General features: G+C 46.1%; 1 protein-coding gene across 1 annotated transcript in view; it reads left to right on the forward strand.

Annotated features, from left to right (window-relative positions):
• Positions 1 to 23,949, forward strand: part of FBXW8 (F-box and WD repeat domain containing 8) — a 52,861-nt gene that overhangs the window by 18,527 nt on the left and 10,385 nt on the right. Inside the window, exons 5-7 of the mRNA XM_048322657.1 lie at positions 5,874 to 6,031; positions 13,681 to 13,877; positions 15,297 to 15,506. Of these exons, the coding sequence (XP_048178614.1) occupies positions 5,874 to 6,031; positions 13,681 to 13,877; positions 15,297 to 15,506 (565 nt within the window). The remainder of the gene's footprint in view (positions 1 to 5,873; positions 6,032 to 13,680; positions 13,878 to 15,296; positions 15,507 to 23,949) is intronic.

The raw sequence follows: 23,949 nt of genomic DNA on the forward strand, positions 1-23,949 counted from the left end.
GATGAAAGCTCTGAGGTGCTTGTTGGAGCAAGACAATGCAAAATACTCATTATTTGACTTGCTTATCAACAGGCATCTGTTTAAACAGAGACTGTTACTGGAGCAAAATTCCTACTGACTTCAATAAAATGCATTGACATTGTAAGGACTTCATAATAAGATCTTTTGAGTATTAACAGATGGTCACTGACTGCCTGAAACAAAGTTGTTGGGTTTTTTTTTTTTTTTGGTTTGTTGATCACCGCAGGTATCTGGAAACTGAACAGACTTTGCCTTCTGGAAATCAGACCTGACTGTGAAACAAAGGGGGTTCTTTCTCCTTCCTTTTCCTTGCTATAATTTCTTTAGAGAAAATATGGAAAATGTAAACTGGTTTCTGATGTGCTTTATGAGAAGTCTTTGGTGACCAGCCCAACTTGGTGCAGCCAGCCTTGCCCTGGAGGGATGTGCTTGAGGCAACACCAAAAGTGAGTGGCACCAGCATCCTGTCTGAACAGAAACCCAGTGAGGGTCTCGTTGACCCTCAGGTTGGAAGTGAAATTCTGCAGTGCCAGCAGTACCCCAGCCATGAAGGAAAGCAGTTTGTCTTTGCTGCTGCCGTGGACTGAACGAGCAGAGTCTCGACTGTTTGGAAAATGTTCCTGTTAACAGTTTTTCTTTTGTGTATTTGTCAGTTTATATATTAGTTGCAGTTGTACTTTGCACAAACACTAATTAGACAGCCATCAACACTCAGGGCCAAAGGCTTACTAACAATGCAACTGTGATAGCAGTGTCTTAATTGGTTGAGTATAATTGTCATTAGGCAACCATAAAGACATCTGGGGCTCTGGAGAGAGATCAGCCTCCCCCCTCCTCCTCTTCCCCAAATTTGTTCTGGCTATTGCTATCCAACACAGTGGAGCTTTTTCAGATGAGATTCTGTGTTTTGACCAGTTTCCTGATGTTTTTCTCCTTATGAAATCGTCTGCCTCTTCAGCACCACTTCATTAGAGCCGTGCCCAGCCTCCAGCTCTGCTTCCTCCCACATGTGCTCTGCACTCCACCACCTGCTTCCCAGATACTCATGGTGGGGCAGCAGCAGCTTTTAACCCCCAGCTCCTTCTGCTTCCACTCATGTGAGAGGGCACGAGCAAAATGTTCATGTCATTACTGCCAGTAAAAAGTAGTCAGAATGCTTTTGCTTAGTGAGTAGATATTTTTATTGTCTATGAATTTAATTTTCTCGTTTTTCTGTGCCATGTGCATTCCACCTATTGTTGCTCCATTTCAGCAAGGTTTTGATGCATCTCTGTAAAGCTTAAGCTGAATCTCCAGGCTAATTTTTACAGCTAGATCCATATCTGTCCAGAACCACAGAACTGGCTCGTTGAGGAGAAGTATATTTAGAAAAATACAGCTTGTCTTTTCTCCTGCTGCTGCTGCTTCTCATGTGTCTATACTGAAATATTCCGAAGAACGTGGGCAGAGTGGAATGTGAGTCCATCAAAGAAGCTGAGTTACTTGGGTGGAGAGGCTCTGTTGAACATCAGAGAAGGAGAAATGTGTCTGTGAGTAGGGAGAGCTGGGAGCCAGGTGTGGTGTGGATGGAAGGAATCAGGGAAGGGGTATCAGGAGAGGGGGAGATTGGCCTTGTGAGCAACAGGCTTCTTGTTGCTCCCTGTTGTGCTCAGGAGAGCAAGGCTTTGGACAGCCTTTCTAAATGAAATGAAGCAGGTGTGGTCTCTTATGGGGGTTATTTTAGGGTTTGGGGTTGGTCTGCTGGGTTTGCTCAGTGCAAGTGTCTTGTATCAGGTGTTGGAGTATTTACCTGCCCCTGCAATAATCAGCTCATGGCACCCATCAGGGGAAAACAGCAGCAGCTGAAAGCTCTTGGTAGCAGAGCAAATAGGATGTGTGTTCATTGTTGTATTAAACAGGAAGGGAGCTTTGAGGTGGTTTGGGTGTTTTTTTCACTCCAGCAGAAAGCTAAGTGGGCATTTCATTGCCATCTTGGTAGAAAAATCAGTAACTGAGGGGGTTTGGAGTGCTGTGCTTGTTCTTGGGCAGGACTTGCATCTGGGGTTATTTCATTGAGTGATCCCAATGAAGTTTTCAGGACAAAATGTAAAAGTTGTGGTGGGAAATGAATAGAGATTTTGAAATTACCTAGAAATAGTGCAGTGTGTTCTTCTCTCCAGCCATCTCTATTGATAGGGCAGATTTGCCAATTATCTGCAATAAAGCAGCCTTTTTATTTTTTTACAGCAAGGCAATGCTTTAATAGTTTGAAAGCCTTTTGTTGTGGTTACAAATTGAAAGTGTGGTGCTCTTTATAACAGCATTAAAAGCGGCGAGCTGAACCATTAAATTTTTTTTTTCTCCTCCTGAATTGGATTCATCTGTGTTTGAAATTCTTCCAGTTCAGTCCTGGTGCAGGCCCAGTGCACACTGGAAATGGGCAGTAGAGGAGCTGGTTTATGTCTCCCATTTCCCCAGGCTGGTTCCCTGCCCAGACCTGGAGCTCCACTTGTGTTCCCACCATGGTCTTGTGGAACATCTCTCCCAATCCTTCAGCTTTGCTGCGTGGGACTGCACTGGAAAGGGTGGGAATGGTGGGAAATGAGGGAGGAGGGGTGCAGGAAGCCTTAGGAACCCTCCTGAGGAGCTTCTCCTGTGCTGGCACTGCGGGGATTTCTGGACAGCCACGGGGGAGGTTTGGTGGACTCTTGCAGGGCTCTCCTGGCACATGGAGTCTCCCTGGTCTGTGTCACGACAGGAGTGCAGGGAGCACCAAGGCCAGGATGCTCTCAGGGATGGTTGGGCAGTGTCTGAGCCCACTGGGGCACAAGTGGACAAGCTCTGGTGTCCTGCAGGTCCTGGCAAGGGCTGGGAGAGCACAGCGGCTTTGTGGCATTGGAGGGAGAGCTCTCCAGCATGTGCTGAGCCCTCAGGGAGGAGGAGGCTGCAGGGTGGGCTGATGCAGAGCCTGCCAAACACACAGGTCCCAGCACAAACACATCAGAATTCGAGTTAAATTGATTTCAAATTAATGGTCAGGAGTGTTTGGTGGTGCTGCTCCAGTTTGAGCTTGGCTTAGAGGTGGTTCAGGTGAACAAAGAACGGTTCAAACTAAATTTTGACTTGATTGAATTTTGAGATAAAATTAATTGAAGGGTTTGCTGTGGTACTGTGATGTTGGATCTCTAATTCCAGGATTGCAGTCATTGCACTGTTATTTTTGGTGGGTCCCTTGTGTTCTGTGCTGTGTAGGGAAATCAGATGCAGTGTGCCCTGAGAATTATCCAGCCCTGGGTCTCTCTTCTTCTCCTGCCATTTTGTCCATCTCTTTCTTTTTACATCTCCAGCCTGGACTATGTGAGAGCTACACTAGGAGGAGATGCTGTTCTTCCTTGTTTATTTAGACATGAAAACAAATATTGTGTCACTGAGTTCTATCCATTCTACCAGTGTTTTATGTCTCCCCTGAAACTCACTTTTCAGTGACAAGAGTATTTTGGCTTCCCTTGGGAGGAATCTGCTGCTCTTGGCAGTCAGGAGAAGCTTGAAAACACGACCCCAACCAACCCTAACATAAGGAAACAAAATTCAGCTCAAAATTGAAACACTTCCAAAACATTGTGTGCCTCTTGTTGAAGGGGACTGCAGCAGATCTGTGCAATCACCTGTCCTGTTGTGGGTTTTCTCCAGATTTTGAAGCAAAACGAGCCCTTTCTAGTTTTGCAAACTGAAGATATTTGTTGTGAGCTGATCCGCACTCCGTGTCCGATCCAACGTGAAGCATTTTGCTTTGGGGAAGTTTCCTTCATGGTCTGTTCTTCTTAGACTGTGCTGCTGTAAATTGGAAATGAAAGCAGGATTCAGAGGGGGGTTTGGGCCTCGTTTGCAGAGGGAGGAAGAGGGAGAAGTGTCCCACCCTGTTCTCTCATTTCCCTGCGTGTTCCCCTGTAAAGCCCAGCAGAGCAGGCAGGTGACAAGGACACGGTTCCCTCTCTTCCTGAGCGGTGCAGGGGATTAATGTGCATCTCTCTCAGCCTGACAGATTTCCCCACCCCCCTGGGCACTTTAATCCCTTCTGTAGATTGGACCCTTTCCACCAGGAGATGTTTGTTGGGAGTGATCTGCTCCCAGTACCTGGAGCCCCGGGCATGGCACTGCCCAGAGAACTGGGAAACCTGCGTGCAAGTCCCACATCTGCTGAACCTTCCTTTCCTTCTTGTCCTGTGTAATTAACTGCTTTGTTTTCCTCTAAGCACAGCACAGCCAGATTCCCAACCACTTGACCTCTCAGGCTTGTAAGAATTGTTCTTTCATAATACTTTGCCCCCAAAAAGCAGGATGGAACAACAAAGGTGACAGAGCAGGAAGCACCTTTGATTTTCCAAAAGAATCCAAGTGTGAGCTGTGGCAGAGGAAGACATCTGACAGTGTTAATTATCACAGTTTTGTCAAAACTGGCCTTAAATAATTACTGACCTGTGGTCTTTGACCTGTTGTAGAAGCAGCTTCTTCTCTGCTTTGCCTGTGATTGTTTTTCCTTTAATAGTCTCTTGTGAGGGCGTGGATGGCCCAGGGCAGTTCATGTGTTGTTTGCTGTGTAACAACCTTCATTCACTCAGATATATTCACTATTATCTGGAAAGTTTAGCTCTGCTTCTTTATTTCCTCATTGACAAGCTGATGTTTAACTACAGTTTTTGTGATATTTTGGTGAGCCTTCTGCAATGAAAGAACTGCTGCCTTAATTCTAACGAGAGCACTTAGTTGAATTAATTAATTAGTCTTCAGAGATGTAGGTAGGGTGATCTGTTGATGAGACATCAAGAAATTTCTTCTGTAAAAAGAAATTTCTTTCTATAAAGAGCAATAGGTTGGGTGGGTGCTTGTATGGACATAGGAAAACGCTCTGGTTCAACACAACCAGCACCACAAATCTTGAAAGACTGAAAAGAACCAATCTGAAGTTTTGCCATGACGTAGTTTAGGCTTGTTCCTGATTATGTTTTTTCTCTTGAGCCTGGCTCTCCTTGTGTGTTAGTTGCAATATTGATAGTGGTAGCTCAGTTGTGTGGCTCACAGAATCACAGAATGAACTAGGCTGCAAAAGACCTTTGAGATCATCAAGTCCAACCTATGACCCAACACCTCCTCACCAGCTAAACCGTGGCACTGAGTGCCACGTCCAGGCTTTGTTAAACACCTCCAGGGATGGCGACTCCTCCACCTCCCTGGGCAGACGATTCCAGTGCCCAATCCCTCTTCCAGTGAAGAATTTTTTCCTGATGTCCGACCTAAACTTCCCCTGGCACAGCTCAGGGCTCTGTGCTTTTATTCTGTCAGTGGTTGCCTGGGAGCAGAGCCTGACCCCCACCTGGCTACAGCCACCTTTCAGGGAGCTGTAGAGAGTGATGAGGTCACTCCTGAGCCTCCTTTGTTCCAGGCTGAACAACCCCAGCTCCCTCAGCCGTTCTTCACAGGGCTTGTGCTCCAGGCCCTTCACCAGCCCTGCTGCCCTTCTCTGGACACGCTCCAGCCCCTCCACGTCCTTCCTGAGCTGAGGGGCCCAGAACTGGACACAGCACTCGAGGTGCGGCCTCAGCAGTGCCCAGTACAGGGGAAGGATGACTTCTCTGGTCCTGCTGGCCACGCTGTTCCTGGTCTTGTAGCTCCAATTTCAGTTCACCTGCCTGCCTTGGTAGAGCCGGTGCCACATGGAATAAACGGGACTAAAATGGGCAAAGCTGATGGGTTTGTGCACAGAGGACGGGGGAAGGATCAGTCTGGGAGCTGTTTTAACCCGTTTGTCTTCCTCCCTTCTGCTCCAGCCATCTCTTTTCAGATGCTGTGGGGTGAGCAGTGCCCTTGTTTTGCAGGTACACCTCGGGAGAGGTGAGGCTGTGGGACACCCGCACCTGGGACTACACAGCCCCCGTGCTGGCAGCAGTGGCGGGCCCTGGAGGGGCTGGAGCCCCGCCACACGTCTCCTTTGTGAGGATAAACAGCTCCCTGGCTGTGGCAGCCTACGAGGACGGTGAGCAACCACAACTCTCCTCCCTATTACAACAACAACAACAACAAAAAAAAAAAGGCTCTACGAAAATGAAGCAGCTGTGCTCAGCTTTTTGTGTGTCTGTAATCCTGTGTATCCACACACACGCACACACTTGCTTTTATGTGAGAAAGTTGGCCAATAACCCTAAATGCATTAGGAGGAGGCATTGGAACATAGCACCCATTAAAACTGAGCTTTAATTCCTACTGGAGCTGCTGCACAAAGCTTGAGTGCCAGGCTGTAGTCCAGCCAAGCTATCTTAAGCAAATAACTTGTTTTGCTATAAAAATATTAAATATTCTTCCACCAGCCTTCTCCTCTGGCCAAAACTCCCTTGGGGTGCTGCAGAGCTTTGTTATGGGGATGGTGGTAAACTTGGATGTCTGATTAATCCCCGTCCCTCTCGCTCTTGGCGTGGTGTGTGCATGCACTGAAGTGTTGGTTTGCAGTGCTGGGTTGTTATTATATACTTGGATTTAAAGAAATGAAGCTTTGACCTAATATTTAGTGAAACCCTCATAAAATCCTGGTTGTATGCATTGTTTTAAATATCCTTAGAGGTTTTCTATAATGGACAACAAGAGCCAGAGACCAACATCTTCTGGATGTGGGAGCAGCAATTAAAAAAGCCAGGTTTGAACAGTGCTGGCTGACTGGGATCCTAAGATGAGGGGCTCAGGCAGAATTCAAGTCCCATCATCTTTCTTTAAAATGTATAATTTAACACTTAAAATGGCTCCTTGGGTATAAATAAAGAATATTTGTACATTTAGAGAGCTTTGTACACATACTGTCTTTGATCCTGGCGTTTGTACAGGTGAAAACAAAGCAGAAGGTGGATAATCCAAACAAAATCCCTATTCCACACATTTATTTTTAAAAGTAAATTAAATACTTCATGTGTTTTAAGATTCTCAACATCCTTAGCTGTTTTTCTAGCTTGGATCATACTGGGATGGTTTTCTGTGGGTAAAAATTGTGTATAGGCAACATTTTCTGACAACAGCAAATCTGGTGTTATTAATATTATTTACTTGAGTCATAGGAAATTATAACACAGCTTTAAGTGCTGGCTTTTTTTCCAGTGAGCCAAACAATGACTAGCAGAGGGTCTTTTGTTTGTTTTCTAGTTTCCCACTGACTAATCTAATAATTTGTCTGGGTTTTTTGCCTGTCATATCCCTTGCTGTCAGTGCTGTGACTGAACTAGTTTGCATAAAGCTCGGCATCTTTTATTCTTTTGGGTAGAAATTTTAATAGGCTCTCTGATATGGCAGTGACTCTGATTTGAGAAGCCTTGGTCAGAATAGATTAGTTTCTATGGGAATAGGGAAATAAAAAGATCCATTTTAGCAGTGTTTACTAACTGCAAGCCGAAAGCACATATTTACACTTTGGTGCAGAGAGTTATTTTAAATTTTGGGGAGGGAGCGGGCGGCTTTGAAGATAATGTGTTTGATTGTTCTTTGTTGTACTTTTCCAGCTCCCTTTCCTCTTTGTTTGTAAGTTTGACTAACCCAGAGAAACCATCTGCTCGTGTTGGAGGTGGTGCTGTCAGGCAGAGTCTAGACTTCCCTGGCGGATCCCTGGCTCGTTGCGATAGCATCGGCTCCTCCCGGTCCAGCAGGGCTCCCGCAGCGCTGCCCTTGGCACCCCATCCCAGGGAAGGGCTGACAGGCACAGCCTGCCTTGCTCTGCTCCTGCAGCTCCCTTCCCAAGGCACAGCAAGCAGAGCAAGGAGACAGGTTTGTCTTCCCGGGATGCCCCTATCCAAAGTGGGTTGTCACTCCACGGTGGCACTGAAGGAAAGTGGGATTGTGGCTCCTGGTGAGTGTTCCTGACGGCGCCAGCCTCGGAGAAACAGGCTGCAAGGAGAGGGGAAGGAGGGAGAAATGGATGGGGAGCAAATGAAGTTCCCTGTGCCTGTGCCAGCGCTCAGTGGGGGCACTGGATGTACACCTGGGGCAACGGGACTTGGCAACTCGAGCCACAGTTGTGATTTTTGAATTCCAACCCACTGGCCTCATATTTCTTCTGCCTTGTTTCCTATTGTCAGCACTGGCAGTGCTCCAGTTTGATTTTACCACTAATTGTGTTGCACGTTACCGAACTGAAATGAATCAAATCAAAATGCTTTTCCTGGAGCATTAGATAAAGCAGGCGAGGGTTCTGGGTAATGAGCAGATGCTGCTAATGCAGGGACAGGAGAGGCCTTGCCAGGACTCCATCTGCTCCATGCTTGCCTGCCTTTGGCTGGGAGCCACAGCTTTTGGGAAACAGCAGTCTCCTTTAGCCACCCCTCTCCCCCCTGCGCTCTGGAGTTTCATGGTTTGACTTGAAAACAACGTGCAGCAACAGGAGAACAGAACTTTTTCCTGCTGTCCTTTAAATGCCACGGCCACCGTGGTGCAGCCACGGCAGGGGACACGGTCCTGCTGCCCTGCTTGTGCCCCCTCAGACCCACTGTGAGGAGCTGGTGGCCCTTCACAAGCTGCAGAGCCACTCCATGGAGCAAGGGAAGGTGGTTGCTGCAGGGATCAGAAGTGCTGCTGCCTGCCGCAGGCTCCAGGAGGGGAATTCTGGCAGCGCTGCTTTTTGGGACTGGAATTCTGTGCACTTGTCCTTTCTGATGCCCCTAAAGCTGCCTGGGGGTGTTGTCCCTTCTGTACCCTCTTTGCAGAGTGGTGGGTTTGGTGCCTTGCCCTGAGTGCTCCTAGAGAGCGGGAGCATTCCAGGCTGGCTGGAGTGAAGGAAAAAGTGTTACAAGGAAACTACAGGAGCAGGGGCTGGGCTATTTATTTATTGCCATTGGTGGCTGTGGGTGCAAACCTCTTGGTTTGGGTGAGCAAGAGTGTGGTTTCCCATCCCAGTCATCCCATTCCCCATGCTGGGAATGAAATAGGGTCTGTGCCTTCTCTGAGGGACTGCCCAGGGTTGGTATCACATGGTGGAGGTAAAATCTGGGGGCGTTTGGTGGGAACTGGTGTGGTAATGGTAGGGTGAAGGCAAGGCTCTTATCACTGATCTTATCACTAATCTCTCACTGCTTTGTACCCTCAGTACCTGCTGGAAGTAAAAATTAAATGTAAACTGTTGGTTAATGAACTTCAAGTGTCTGCTAAGGTTAAATTGGCTCCTCTGAGTAGAAATGTTTTTAGGGAAAACTCAGAATTCACAATAAGAAGTTTCGATACTCCAGGCTGCTGCTCATTTCCACCCATGCTTTTCTTATACTGCTTGTACTTCATAGAGATATGATATAGCTGAAAATTATAAATAAATTAATGTTCCTACTTTGGAGTAAAAAAAAAAACACCTCTAAGGAGCCACAGAATCACAGAGCAGCCTGAGTTGAAGGGACCCACAAGGATCATCAAGTCCAAGAGTTTTCAAAAGGTAAAAAAGAGTTTTATTTTGTTCAGATCGGGGTAGAAGTGGCAAGACCACAACTCTGAAACAGGACAAACATCGTGGAGATGATGTGAGTTCAGCAGCTTCTGGCCTTCCCACGCAGTTGTGTTTAGAAGCTGAAGTGAATGAGTGTGAAAACCACGAGCACGTTTGGGTTCCGTGCTCCAGCACAGACAAAATTCTGGTTCTTTAAATTTATTTTTCAGATAACGCACGTGTAAATTGCTTTACATCTTTTCCAAAGCTGGCAGCAGCCCCTAGGTGACAGCAAATGCTGGTTTTAACACACAAGAGCTGATGCAATGGGACTTCAGGATCTGAGCTGGGATCCTCCACGCCCAAATCCAGCCCTCCCATCCCAACCTCCTGGAGCAGGCAGCTCAGGTGGGCAGTGCCCTGTGCTGTGCCCAGCTCAGGAGGGGCTCAGACAGGCTCTGTGACGCTGCCAGACACAGCCAGGATAATATTTACAAATGAGATTTAACTCTGTTTGCCTCTGTGTTTGTGCTGCCTTTCCCTGTCGGAGGATTAGGGGATTTTACAGGAAGAGAGATAGTTGGTTTTGTTTTAATTTTGTAGCAAATGCAGAGAGAAACTTGAGGGGAAATAGATGTAACAGCTGCTTTTGCAGGATGCCTTTTGTGCTCCCAGCCCTGCTGATGGAGGGAGAGGAGCCTCCAGCCCCCCACCTTTGACACAGCAAGAGCTGTGCAAGGCTGGCTGGTGCTGCCGAAATTGGGCGATCAGTCAGGATCAGCACTGCACTCTCTGAGGCACAACAGGCTCATGCTCAGTGTTTTCTCCAAGTACCTTCCAAACTGGAGGGAATTGCAATCAATGGACCTTTCATCAGGCCACAGTTCAAAAATATATTGGGTTGGGAGTTGACTTTTTTGTCGGATCTGGGGCAGAGTGTATAAACAAGGCTGGTGCAGTGATTGTCATGTCGAGTGTCAGCATTACAGCAGCAGCAGCAGCTTCTTGCCCTTGTTCTCTTGAGCCAGGATGATTTTCCAGCTTGCTCATAATTCTGAGTAATTTTGGGGAGTTATTGTTGGAGTTCAGTTGGAATAATCATGATTATGGTGCAGATTTTAGCGTGCCGTGAAAGTGCTGCTTATAATTTTGATTTAATGACCTTCTAACACTTTCAAGATTCCAGTATTCAAGATAAAAAACAGATAACGTATGGTTGCAACCTTAACTTCACCTTAGCAGAGGAATTGCTGTGGAAATGAGGCACTGGGCAGTGCTGGAGGCAGGAAGACAGACTGTGGAGAGCAGTGATCTCATCTGCACTGCTAAATCTTAGCCTGATTTTTTTTATGCTGCCACACTAATAACCTGAACTGGAATGGTGGAGGATTTTTTGCTCTTACCCAAACATGATTGACTGCTGCAAAGACTTGCACGCCCATAAATACCTTTTGCTGTTTCTGTAGTGAAATGCAGAATATTCTGAGCAGCACTTTTAGCCCTCGTAGCAGCTTTACCTATTTATAAATCCAGTGGAGTGTTTGCTTTTTCTGTTTTCCTTCTGTCACGATCCTTGTGGGTCCCTTCCAACTCAGGATATTCTTTGAACTCTCCTTGTTACTCTTTACTTCGTGCTCCTTCATTACATGTGAATTTGGGACCTTACAAGTCACTTTTTTTTTCTTATATTACCAGGAATGTATTGCCCATATCATGTATCAGATGTTTCACGCTCTGTTTTTGCCTGGTTAAAACCTTTTATTTTGGACAGATTTTGCTGTTGAATATCTGGTTAAAAAAACAAAAAAGTACCTGTCTTGAAGCAGTTTTATTATTGCATTTTATTATTTCTCTGTCACCTCTTTGTCATGTTTGAGGTGCAGCAATAATAATAATAATAACAGTAATAGTAATAATAGTAATGATAATAATTATTAGTGACTTGTTGCCCAAAGTTAGAGAGCAGAACCCTGAGCTCTGGGTTTCCCAGTTTGCTCCTGTGGTCAGAGTATTTTTGTTATTTTCCAGAACTCTCATCCATTAAGACACTGTCAGGCCTTTGAAATGCTCAGCACAGAGATGTGTAAACAAAAGGCTTCACTGAAAACAAATCAGCTTCGCTTTTCCCCCTTCATGAACCTGGTCTTGAACTGGGATAAACATACTGCTGAAGAAAAATCAAAAATCCTCCTGCTTGGAGGAGCCTGGCAGCCAAATCCGTGGTGTGACACGGAAGTCCAGTTCTAACACCCATGTTCTGCTGTCACTCTGTCGCTGGTGGGGCTTTTTGCCTGGTTCAATCATCTTTGCCTGGTTCAATCATCTCTCTCTTCCCCATCCCTTTGTTTAGGGAAGAGGTGCCTCAGCTCAGCCCTGGTGTGGGGTGGAGGGGATGGAGCCTGTGCTGCCCATTTGGATTTGTTAACTGGTTTTAAGCTGAGTGTGTGCAACCAGTCTGCTTTGCAAACCCAGTTCAGCAGTTATTTACCTTTCAAGCAATTAACATAATTACCATTATGCTAAGAAGTAATTTTGGGAAGTTCTGCTCTGAGCCCTTACGACTCCGTCGGGACAGTTTTAGTTGGGACTTATCTTTTTGATGGAAGCCTAATTGCAGTTTTGGCTTTGTGTAAACAAACAGAGGCGGCTAATTGTTTAGGCAAATAGCAGATTAATTTAAATATTCATCCCTAATAAAACAAAAATGGTCCCCATTATGGTACTCATTCCCATGGTGAGGAATATAAATATTCAGTGGGAGTGCCATTAGACAGGGATCTTAAGGATTATCTGCATTATTTCACATGGGTAGCACTTTCCAGATACCAAATAATCTTTACAAAAGCTAACATAAATCAATTTAAACTCATTTAGCTACCATTTCACTATGTGCAGTTTCATTACCACACTCTTGCTTCACCTCCTCTGGGACTGAGGAGGAGTGTTTGCAAACTGGCAGCGGTGCCCATCCACAGCTGTCTGTCAGGGCTTTTATGTCTCCTTCTGAAGGAAGAGCTGCCATTAATCATTTCATCATTAACGTGCTCCACTGCAAGGGAGGCTTCTCCAGCCCTGCCTGTCACGTTGGAAGATTGCTTCTCCTTAATTCAGTGCAAAGGTGGCCCAGAAGGCTCCAGCTCCCTTCTGTTCCCTCCTGATTGCCTCAGGTTGCTCTTACTCCGATTATGATGCTTTTAAATGGAGAATTGGGGAGCCAGGCTGGCAAAAATGCAATTACAAATATGTTGTCTTTTGACTTACACTCCTTTATTCTTTAGGATTTGTATTCTTTAGCTTTTCTCTGTGGTCACCAGAGACAGGACCCAGGGAGTGACTGGAGCTATGTCAGGAGGTTTAGGTGGATATCAGGGAAAGGTTCTTCCCCCAGAGGCTGCTGGGCACTGCCCAGGCTCCCCAGGGAATGGGCACGGCCCCGAGGCTGCCAGAGCTCCAGGAGCGTTTGGACAGCGCTGCCAGGGATGCCCAGGCTGGGGTTGTTGGGGTGTCTGGGCAGGGCCAGGAGCTGGATCCATGATCCCTGTGGGTCCCTCCCAGCTCAGGATATTCTGTGATTCTGTGAATTGTGCATCAAAGTGACTTAAAATTTGAGTGTGGGTTCTTCCTCACTGGTTTTTGGGGTAATTCAGGGCCTCTGTATAATAGAACAAAAATTCAGGTGTCTGTTTACATCTGATCTCCAAACATGGAAGTGTGAAAGAAGTCAAGAGTCTTTCTTCCTCAAGGTGGGTATTAATGTTATTGGAAAGTCCAAAATTAGAAATAAGTTACAGAGCAATAGAGCCTGGAATCACAGAATCACAGATGGGTTTGGGTGGGAAGGACCTTAAAGTCCATCCCATCCCACCCCCTGCCATGGGCAGGGACACCTTCCACTGTCCCAGGCTGTTCCAAGCCCCAATGTCCAGCCTGGCCTGGGACACTGCCAGGGATCCAGGGGCAGCCACAGCTGCTCTGGGCACCCTGTGCCAGGGCCTCCCACCCTCCCAGGGAACAATCCCTTCCCAGTATCCAATCTGTACATCTCTTCCTTCAGCTTCAGGCCAGAGCACATGAATTTTCCTCAGAACCTGTTCCGTGGTCAGAGGAACCACAGCATCCTGAAGTTCCGATTTCCTGCCCTCATCTCTTCCCTGTCTATTCCCTTTGTTCCACCAGATCGATTTGCAGCTGTTTGAAAGTTGTGTCAAAGCCTGAGCTAACCCCCAGTGCCCATTTTGCAGGGACTGTCAGTGTTTGGAGCCTGCTGTTGGGGCGGGAGCCGATCCATCACTTCCAGCACAACCAACGCATCCAGGCCTTAGCCCTGGCCCCGGGCGGCACCGCGGTGGCCACGGCGTCCGGCTTCGAGGTCAAGGTGGAGAGCCCCGATGACAAAGGATTCTGGCAAACCCCAGGAACATTTGAAATCCAGAAATTGGTGAGTCTCCAGGCTACTCTGCTTCGTTCCAGCAGCTCCTGCTCCACTAATTATTTTGGTAGGGTTAAGATGGATCTTATGAAAGTCTTCCACCCTGAACTAGATAAGGGCGTTGTCAGCTCGAGGCTCTGACTTTGGAGCAGGTTAAGGGATGAGCCTTTCATCCCTGAAGAGCAAGGGTGAAATGCTGGCTTAAACTAGGAGTGAAAATGAGCACAAGTCCATATGGTGCAGGAGGTTGGCTGGGTTTAATTTTTTTTTTTTTCGTTTTTTTGTCAACAGTAAACTAAGTTGGCTCATTTTGTAAGTCAGTTTTCTCGCGTAGAATTGGAGCTGAAACTCCAGGTCTCATTCCAGATCCACACTATCTGATTAATTCTGAGGCAGGATATTGCAGGCAGCCTAATAGTGGCACTTGTGAAGCTGTAACTACTCGTGCAGCTTCTTTAAGTTGCACCTTCTGTCACTGAAGTTTTGAGAGTTGTAATTAAAACTCATTCTCTGAAGTTTTATTTTGTCTCAGAGTATCAACATTTGTTTGAAAGGGGAAGTGTGTAGGAATAATTGAGTCTTGCAGCCTCTCTCCTGTAGGAAGAAGCTGTGCAGTTAAAGGGTGTGAAGTAATTTTAACCACTCCTGATTAATCCCCCCTCAAGTGAAGTCAGTACTTAAAATATTGGGGGATTTTGTTAATTGAAGAGATTTTCTAGCAAAAGCACCACCCACTCCACTGTAGTTGGATCCATTTAACTTGTGTGCTGTGACAAGTCCGTTTGCCCCATGGCACAGACACTCAGGACCCCACACTCTCTTTCAAGGCTGGGTTAGAAATCAGCTGTTAAGAAGTTTAAACCCTTCCCACGGGGAAACTTTCCAGCCCTATCTTCACTGAAATGGGAAGAGCACCATCCTCGTGCTCTTGGGACAGAGGGTTAGGGTCTGACATTTGGGCTGTCCTAGAGCTGTGATGCCTCTGTGTTAATTTAGGGTGTATTTACATGATTGCACAATAAACATCAGTTATATCAATGTGTTTCCTCTTCTGGAGCACCTTATTCACATTCCAGCCATGATATTTGCTTTGTGTGCTTTAACCTTGAGGCTTTCTGTCCTTCAGGATGAGGCCATTGGGTCTTGCTCCTTTCTTTGGGGTGATGTTTTGGGATGTTTAATTGTAATGTGCTCTGATTAATTGGGTTCTTTATGGGCTCGTTCGAAAGACTGTGAGCTGAATTTCACCCTAGGAGCTAAACTTGCAAAAGTTCAGAAATGAGCTTGGTACTTGGTCTTTGTGTGGAATTAATCCATAACTGAGGTGATTCAGGACACACGTGAGTAGTTGGTTCAGTTCAGCATGTGGCAGTAGTGATGCAAAAGAATTTTTGACTGTAATAGAAATAAAAAGTCTGCTCTTTTTAGGTCAACTTCCTTAATCTGGTTCCAGATGTCACGGGGAGCCCAGTGGCAGTGGCAGCTGCAGAGGACATTGTCTATCTCCTGAAAGCAGAAGATCCTGGCAAAGTTCTCCACTCTGTCTATGGTCAGCCTGTCACCTGCCTCGATGTGTCTGCTCATGAAGCGGCCTTTGGCATCAAAACCTTTGGCTGGTTATTGAATGAGCCCAACCAGGTATTGTAATTGGTTTTTGATAAGGTTTTTATACCTTTGTAATTAAGGAAAAAAGAGTGCGTGCTGAGGGCTTTTTTCCCCACTCTCCAGCTTTTGACAGGAGAGAGAAGACAATTTAATGCAATAATCTCATGCTTCTTTGTGTTCTTCTGTGGGCTGAAGTGAGGGATTCTTGTTCAGCCAGCTGAGTTCACTTTGCAACCTCTGCTCCTCAGCAAGGCCCAAGTCAGCTTATGCTGCTTCAATGGCATCAGGGGAACTCACCTCAAAGAACCCACCTAAAAACCCCAATAAACAACCCAAAAGCCCAAAGCATCCCTCAGCCTTTCTGGTGAGGACATCCTGAGCAGTGTCAGGCATATGAACACCCTTAGGAGGAAGATGCTTTTTGTGTTGTGTGCTCGAGTATTTGCCCAGGCTGTGAAGAGAGCTGCTTCCAGATGCCTTGGGAAGAGTTCCTGTCCCTTTCCTGCGTCTTGCCTCCCTTTTCCACTCCCTTTGCATTCCCTTGTTGTGTTGCACTTCAGGCCGTCAGCAGGGAGGGAAGGAGGATGCTTCAGGCAGGTGGAGAAGGAAGCAGGAGGGCAGCACCCAGATGAAAGGAGTGTGGTCTGCAGTGTGAAAACGCAGGATTTTCCTTGGCAAGCGACTAGAAAGGGAAAGCTTTATTTAGGACTTCCTCAGTTAGGAACAAACATGTCCAGCTCATCTCGTTCCCCTTAAAATCCCTGTTCACCATGAATACCTCGAGGGCTGAGATGCTGCAAGCTGTGCTGTCTTTCTTAATTCCTTTGCTGCCCTAATCCAGCTCTTTTCCCTCCGGAGGTGGGAGGTCAGGAGGTAAAATTTCCTCATTTGTGGGCATTACCCCAGTGATCACTTCTGTGCCTCCTAAAGGAACAGAGAAAGCTCCCCAGGCCCCGAGTGCCGCTCAGCAAAGCCGGACATCTTTCCTAAATTAGTCCTGAGCTGCCCTGCTCTTGCTGGCAGATTGTATTAAGCCTGGTGCATCCTAATCAGGGAGATGGGCCCAGACAGCCGGGGGGTGTGACAAGGACACTGCCTTGGCACTGCTGCTCCAGCTGACATCACGCCGGAAATTAATTACTAATGTCTATTATGATAATTACCGGCCTCGCGCAGACGTGAAGGGACTTTGCAGCGGCTGATTACGCTGGGCACACGGTGACAATCTGTCTTTGGGAGAGCTCTCCCTCCTGGAAATGCAATCCTGCAGGATTCCAGCCCCCTTGGCTGCTGCCTGTGTTTCTCCCCACTTTGGGGCTTTCTTTGTTTTCCTCTGGGTTATTATTTTTCTTCTCGCAATCCCTGCCTAGTAACCTGCTTCCCGATGAAAACACTTAGGGAAACCATCTTTTCCCTCCCTCTCTCTTTTTTTAATCGTTTTCTAATTTTAGCCACGTTTGACAGCAGAGCTGAGATCTGAGGCATAAATTTTGTGAGAACTTTTATGTCGGAGAGGAGGAAAACATCAAATCCGTGGCCTAGACTTGGCTCCTGTCAGATGAGAGACACCCGTGCAGGATGGAGGGGAAAACAGAAATGCTTCATCCCTGAGAAGTTCAGCTTGCACTTTAGTAGCACCAGACAACCCAAATATGATGCTGTTTCTTGAAAGTTCTTCTGCTTTGGTGCTCCTGGAGCTCTTTTTTTAAGTCAAGCTGTGAAAGATTTTGTTGTTTCAGCTCTGTTAATTCAACATGAAATACATCATTTCCCTTAAGTTCCAAATTCTGAGATCTGTGTTCCCATCTAGGCTTGTGCCGGGCTAATTAAATAACCCAGATAACGACCCACAGGGGAAATCCTTATTCCCAGGGCATCCAGGGGACATTCCTTGAGGGATGATGTCAGGCCAGTGACACATCCCCCATGTCAGGCAGTTGGGAGCCCCGTGATCACAGAGCTGCTGCAGCACCAGCACCAAGGCTGGGCAGTCACCTGTTGGAATTTTGGGTTTAAACACCATGGGGGAGATTAAATCCACAGACTGGCTTTGGTCCTCTCTGTGTCAGGATCTAACCCTCGTAAGGAGGCAGCAGGATGAACGTTAGGCTTGACTTCGTCTGATTTCTGATGCAATCTGGATGTGGCTGAAGCTTTTCTCATAGCTGGTGCCTTTATAACCTTCCCTGAATCTGCTGTCAGGTAAGTCTGGGCTCCTACTGTAGTTCAGATGAGCTTTGTGGATTATTTCTATGAAATTTAGAGGTGTTTATTCTCCTGAGATGGGAGGGAAAACCCTCAAACACAACTTTCTCCTGTATTTCAAATTCTGCTCAAAATTTTTAACGTACTCAGCAGTTCTTGGGGGGGATATAAGATAATGAACCAAGGAGGATTTGGAGGTTTTTCCACCAAAGCAGCTTCATACAGCATGCATGAGAATTTCTATTACAGCTATTATCAGGGACAGTTCAGCTGTGGGTTTGGTTGCTTTGTGGAACCTGGTCCCAGGACTGGTGGATGGGGAAGAGAGGAGGGAAGGGATGGTTTAAAGCTCCAGCTCAGAGGCAGAAGGCTGTGGATGTGTTGAGATCAGCTCTCTTGGGTGCTGCTTGTCAATGCTGTCACTTTTGCAGCTCTTTGGAGCTGCTGGTTGGCTTGTACTTGGTGAAAGGTGTTCAAGCTCACCTGGCTCCTCTCAGCAGCCGTGAAACACTGCCTGGGTTTGCTCCTGGATTTGGTGTTTCCGTGGAATTCTTCAGCTGCTTGGAAGTGTGAGTGCATCCAGTGGAATTAACCACTGTTGGGAACTGATAACGAGTGAAAACAAATTTGAAATCATGGAATAGCTGGGCTTGGAAGGGACCTTAAAGCCCATCCAGTGCCACCCCTGCCATGGGCAGGGACACCTCCCACTGTCCCAGGCTGCTCCAAGCCCCTTCCAGCCTGGCCTTGGGCACTTCCAGGGATCCAGGGGCAGCCCCAGCTTCTCTGGCAATAGTAAATAATCCTTTAAATTGAGTTTCATACTTTACAGTCATTTTTGGATGATATATTTAGGTCATAGCTTCTTTACAGAAGCTTTAACATCTTTTTTGCACTTTATTTTAACTAAAATCCTTCTGACTGAGAAGCTGCATTGTCTTTCCTGATGTCAAATGTCTCCAGTTCTCACAGAGTTCCAGAGACTTCCATTTTTTTAATCGTAGTTTTTCCTTGTTTAAAAATGTGGGGGTTTTTGCTTCTGTTAACCCCTGTGACCGTTGTATATAGCCCAATTTTCAACAAATTCATCTTTATGGACTCTTGTTTTCATACTAGTAGAAGGGCAGGGCTTACTGGTGCCTGAACAGATGGAACTTGCCCAAATGTCTCTCTTTGAGGAGTTGCAGGGTGTTAGCAGATCTTTGGAGGTGTTGAAAGGTGTTTTCAATACCTTTTTCTTTATAAACTCTTGGTACCACTTCAGAGAGGTAAAACTCTCCGAGGAGCTGAGCTGTGTTGGCCACTACAAGAAAAAGAGACCAGCAGAGAGTCCAGAACTTTTCCTTGTCGAAATTTTGCATGATTTATTGATCGAAGAAATGATCAGGAATAATTTTGCAAGTTAAAATAAATAAAGGAATAAAAAACGAACTAAATAATCAACAAATCCCTTTCTGTTGGCTGACATGAATGACATTCTGCTTTTTTCTCCTGTTTGTACAATAGTGGGAGTGCCTCAAAATTGGCATGGCAGCCTAGGTAGGTACCTCAGGTTTGGAAAACACAGCTGCTAGGATGTGCCACGAATATTCCAGGTGATGAAACCAAGGGAATTAATTCAGTTTTTAAGGTTCAACTTGCCTCCCTTCTCCACGGGAGAAGCTTTCTCTGAGGTTAGGGAAAACCTGTCCCTGGGCTAGAGGGACTTTTTGAGTGCGTGGGTGGTTCAGTGGGTAAGCACAACATGCTCCCCATGGGCCCTGGAGCTCTTAGCCCAGGCTTCAGCCACGAGTCAAACGAGCCTGGTGACCCCATTCCAGGTCCTAGCAGACATCTGCCCACATCCCAGCCCATCCCAGGCTGGCAGAGCCCCGGGGGCTGGCAGCGCCCAGGGCTGCAGGTGCGTTGGCAGCGCCGGCACAACGCTTGGCTCCCCTTCTTGCCACCAGCCTGGAGCCTCACTCTGCAACTCCAGGCACAGGGAAACTTCAAAGGGAAAAGCGAACTCCACTTGTCTGTAGCTCTGTGTGTGACTCGTGCAGCAGGTGTTGGATGGGGAGGAGCAGGGAGCTGCTTTTCCTGCTGGATTTGCCGGGAGCTGTGCGGGCTCTGCTGGTTTTGGGTTTCCAGGCGGCGCCCGGCGCATGCGTCTGCCAGGGAAAAGTCACCTCTCGGATGGCATGAAAGTCAATTTTCCACATGCTCAGAGAAGTGCTTGTGTTCCCAGCTCCCCACAATGACTTATATCTGGCAAGAACTTGCAAAATAGTCTCTCTGGCTGATTGTCAAAAATTACATCATATTGGAGTAAACTGCTTTTAAATCAAACATCCATTATTCATGGATATTAACTGCTTTTTTTTTTTATTTATTTATTTTTTTAACTGCCTGTTTCGTGTTTGATTTACTCTTTTTCTTCCTCTCTGATTGTCTGTCTGTCTCCCTCAGCTGCTCCTTTTAAATCTTAGCTCATCTTGAAATTTATGGAGCCAGAACACTTATCTGTGTGCACAAGTATCAGCGTGCTGACCTTGCATTTGTTAGCAGGCAAATTGTTTTTGTTGTTGTTGCAGCGTGATGTGCCATATTTACAGTAGGCAATCCAATACATTTGCACTGGGAAAATGTGCCCCTGGGGCTTGTAAACTTTAAAAATACTCTTTTTTTTTCCTTTAGAAATAAAATCCAAACTTGCAGCAGTGTGGACCATATGTTGTCGTTAATTTGATGAGTTCCCTCACAAATGCATATTCCTGCTTTTGTAGGTACCCTCTGGATTGGATGGGTTTGACCTGAGCAGAAACCAGATCCCTTTTTATTTATGGTGGACTTGGAATTTCACGACTTTTTTTTTTTTTTCATTGGCAATATTTGTGTGTATTCAGGCAGTGTTTTTTCCAACTGGCAGAGGGCTGGACAGAAGGAAAGGGGGAGAAACATAATCTGAAAATAAATGTAAATTCTGTTCTCAGGCTTGCTGCTTGATCCTCTGCCACTCTGAGCAGCTCAGGGTGGTTTTATTTTAGTTAAAATGACAGAAACCTCAATCCTGGACAGTTCTTTCTGAAAAAGTGGTTCTTTAATGGATCCTGTGTGTTGTTCAGTGGGGAGAAGGATGTAGGGTTTGAATGTGGTTTTACAAAATGCTTTTTGCTGATATTTATGATCCTCCCTGCAACACTGCATCGAAATAAGAACCAAACACACCCCACACACAGAGGGATTCACCCAGCTCTGAGCCACAGCTCACTCTCCGTGCTGCTCCTTTGGACAGGAGGCAGGAAGGGGATGGAAAGGGAAAGGGAAAGCAGCTCTCCCCCAGAGCAGGCGTGTGCTGGCTCCCAGCCAGGACAGTGGGATGGACACCCCAGCTCTTGTTGAAAGTACCACAGGCTCTTTGATAACAAGTGCTCAGGGATTTGTTGTTTTAATGTTCCATCCAAAAAAGACATCTCTGACAACGCAGCATCCCAGAACACCTGCTGGGGCTTTGGACACGCATGGAAGAGTTCCATCAGCAGCATTTCCTTCAGTTCCTTGGTTTTTCTTGGAAGTATCTCAAGCAGAGTGCATCGACCACGCTTGACCTCACTTAGCTGCGAGATGTAACAAAGCTCACAGCTCAGCTCTTCTGGCTCCGGAGCCTTTAATTCTTTGGGAATTAATTTCAGGCATCTTTCATGAGTTCTTGGACAGCATTTAAAGAGAGTGCCCTGTACCCACTGCTCTGCAGTTCTGTGCAGAACAGTAACTTTTCCTTTCTTGCCGTGCCTGGGCTTGTGAATTTGCCGTTCCCGGCGCAGCCCTCCCAGAAGAGCAGCCCAGGTTGAGCCGTGCCCAAGTCGCCCAGTAAAGAGGGGAATTAGTCTAATGCACTGCCTTAACAAAGGGGAGGCTATGGGCATGAATAATTAATGCCCCCAGTCTGTGGCAGTGGGCTAAAATGAAGTCCCATTTGCTCAGCCTTATTAAAAGAGAGAGAGAGAGAGGGAGGGATGGTAAAGGTCGTTAAGGGACTTGTAACAGGGAGAGAATCGCCTCGGAGATGGATAATGTGTTTGCTAATCTCTGTGGTTTTTAACTAAACAGAATGCTGAAGGTGCTCTGGCTATTCCTGGCTTGTTGAATTATTAAGCATTCAGGGAGATTGCCTGGCTCTTGGCCAACAACTTGGACTTTTCATTTGGCCAGTGTTAATAGGTGACACTTCTTATTTGGGGCATCGGATCCCGGTGCTGGCTGCACGGCCTCTTTAAAGCTTTTCCTCCCTGAGATCCCAGTGGGGCCAGGGCTGCTCGTTAGTGTGTTATCCCAGGGTTCTTCATTTCACACCCAAATGCTCTTGGTTCACTTCCCTCAGTTTGGTACCTATTAGGTCACTGGGCTTGGGTGTCCATTATAGGATTATAAATACCTTTAAAAGGGTAATCCCTTTGCAGTGTGCATTATAGGATTATAAACCTCCCAGAGACCTTATGCTTTATCTGCCCTTTAACACACAGGCCCTTATTTCAAGTCCCTGTTGACCAGGTATTTCCATTCTCTCTCCTTGGCCTTTGTAAGGAAAATCCTTCTTGCCTTGGGATATTGCAGGAGAGCTCATCAGAGGTGTTCCAGCAACTTCAGAATTGTCATCAGTGTGCTTTTAAAGCCCTGTCTCCAGGAAATTATTATTCAGACTTCAGCATTCTGAGTGCTTTTAGCTTCTTTACTTATCAGCTGGGGAGGATAAAGGTTTGAAATTCATTTGCAGGCCATAAAACTGCTCAAGACAGGTTGAATTTTGAGATAGACAAAACCTGGATACTGAAGAGCACAAAGAGACTCTTCCAGTGATGGAGCTAATTGGTTAGTAAGATATTTGTGCATGATAAAATTGAAAATAAATTTTATTTTAACCAATCCTGTTGATTGTTAAAATAAACAATCTTTAAAGGAATAGAGATGGGCATGAGGAGAGAAGGAATTAAAGGGGGTAGAAGAAGATGATAAAAGCTTTTCTTCCATTTTTGTGGGTGTGAACTTTTATTTTCTTATAGACTGTGAGATGCAAACACTTTAAATTGGTGGCCACCTACAATGTGAGGAGAAATAAGTCATTTTTCCACCTGGTGTTACCTGTGAGCTTTGCCACAGGGCTGTGGGCAGGAGAAAATGTGGAAAACAGGGGAATCTTTCAGTGCTACGTGGAAGCAATTTTTCATTCCAGCCTTTCATGGCCATGACTGGATGTTCAAGTATGTATCCTGTGTTTATGGCATGGATGGGAGCTCTGGTCGTTTAGATAAATTAATAGTTTGTGGATGTTCACTGCAAGTATCAGCCCCAGGGGACTTTTAAGAAAGCAGCTTTTGGCCCTCTCCCCTCTGGAGTTTTAACATCCAGCTGGGAAGGGCTCAACTGGGAGCTGGAATCCATCGCTCCTGACCCCATCATTTATTGTTCTTCAGCTGAATTCAGCAGTTTATTGACTTTGTCTTTTGTTCCAGACTTTCCAAGGAGAAGTTTGGGTTGCCAGGCACAGATATTAATTTCCTTTGCACTGAAAACCCTTGGAGGTGCCTTTGCCAGAACATCATTATCTGTGGGTTTGGTTACTGAGCTGTTGGGAGCTGGGCTGAAGTGAGAACAGGCTGTAAACTGCTTTTTAGCTCAGACACTAACATTTCCATGCAGTTTGTAGCAGCTTTTTCCTTGGGGTGGAAGTTTAAATTAATTTTTATTTCAATTTTACTTTTATGTCCTAAATTTCCCTGCAAAGGGAACCCTGTCCTTGCTTTGGTTTTTTTTGGGTCTTAAGGATGAAAAATGCCATGGTTTTTGGGACAGCTCCACAAAGAGCTAGTTTGGAGATTATAAATCTTAGGAACACCTAAGGAAGTTGGATGTGGATGTGTTGATCCTGATAGGGTGCTGAAATATGTCTGAATTTGCCTGGTCTTGGGAGAAATGGCAGGTGGAGGAAACCTGCAAATTCTCTGCCTCTCTTTGCCCTGTTCCTCGAGGTTTTTAAAGCTTCGCTCTCCATCACCAAATGATCCTCTCCTGCTCTCTTAATTCACCTTTCAGATCTCTAAAATGGCACAGATAGGAAATAAAAGGCCAGGCAGCATCAGTGCTGCTGTTCTGGCAAATGTTGAGCTAATACATCCAGATAGTGCAATATTTATTGAGCTGCACGTGGCTGTAATCAGCAAATTAGAAGTAAAGAATATTGATGTGACGTTGACATGGCCACGCTGATGTTGCCATGGAAGCTGTAGGGTTTTTT

Source organism: Corvus hawaiiensis, chromosome 18, assembly GCF_020740725.1.
Source record: "Corvus hawaiiensis isolate bCorHaw1 chromosome 18, bCorHaw1.pri.cur, whole genome shotgun sequence".
In the NCBI taxonomy this organism is placed as follows: Eukaryota; Metazoa; Chordata; class Aves; order Passeriformes; family Corvidae; genus Corvus; species Corvus hawaiiensis.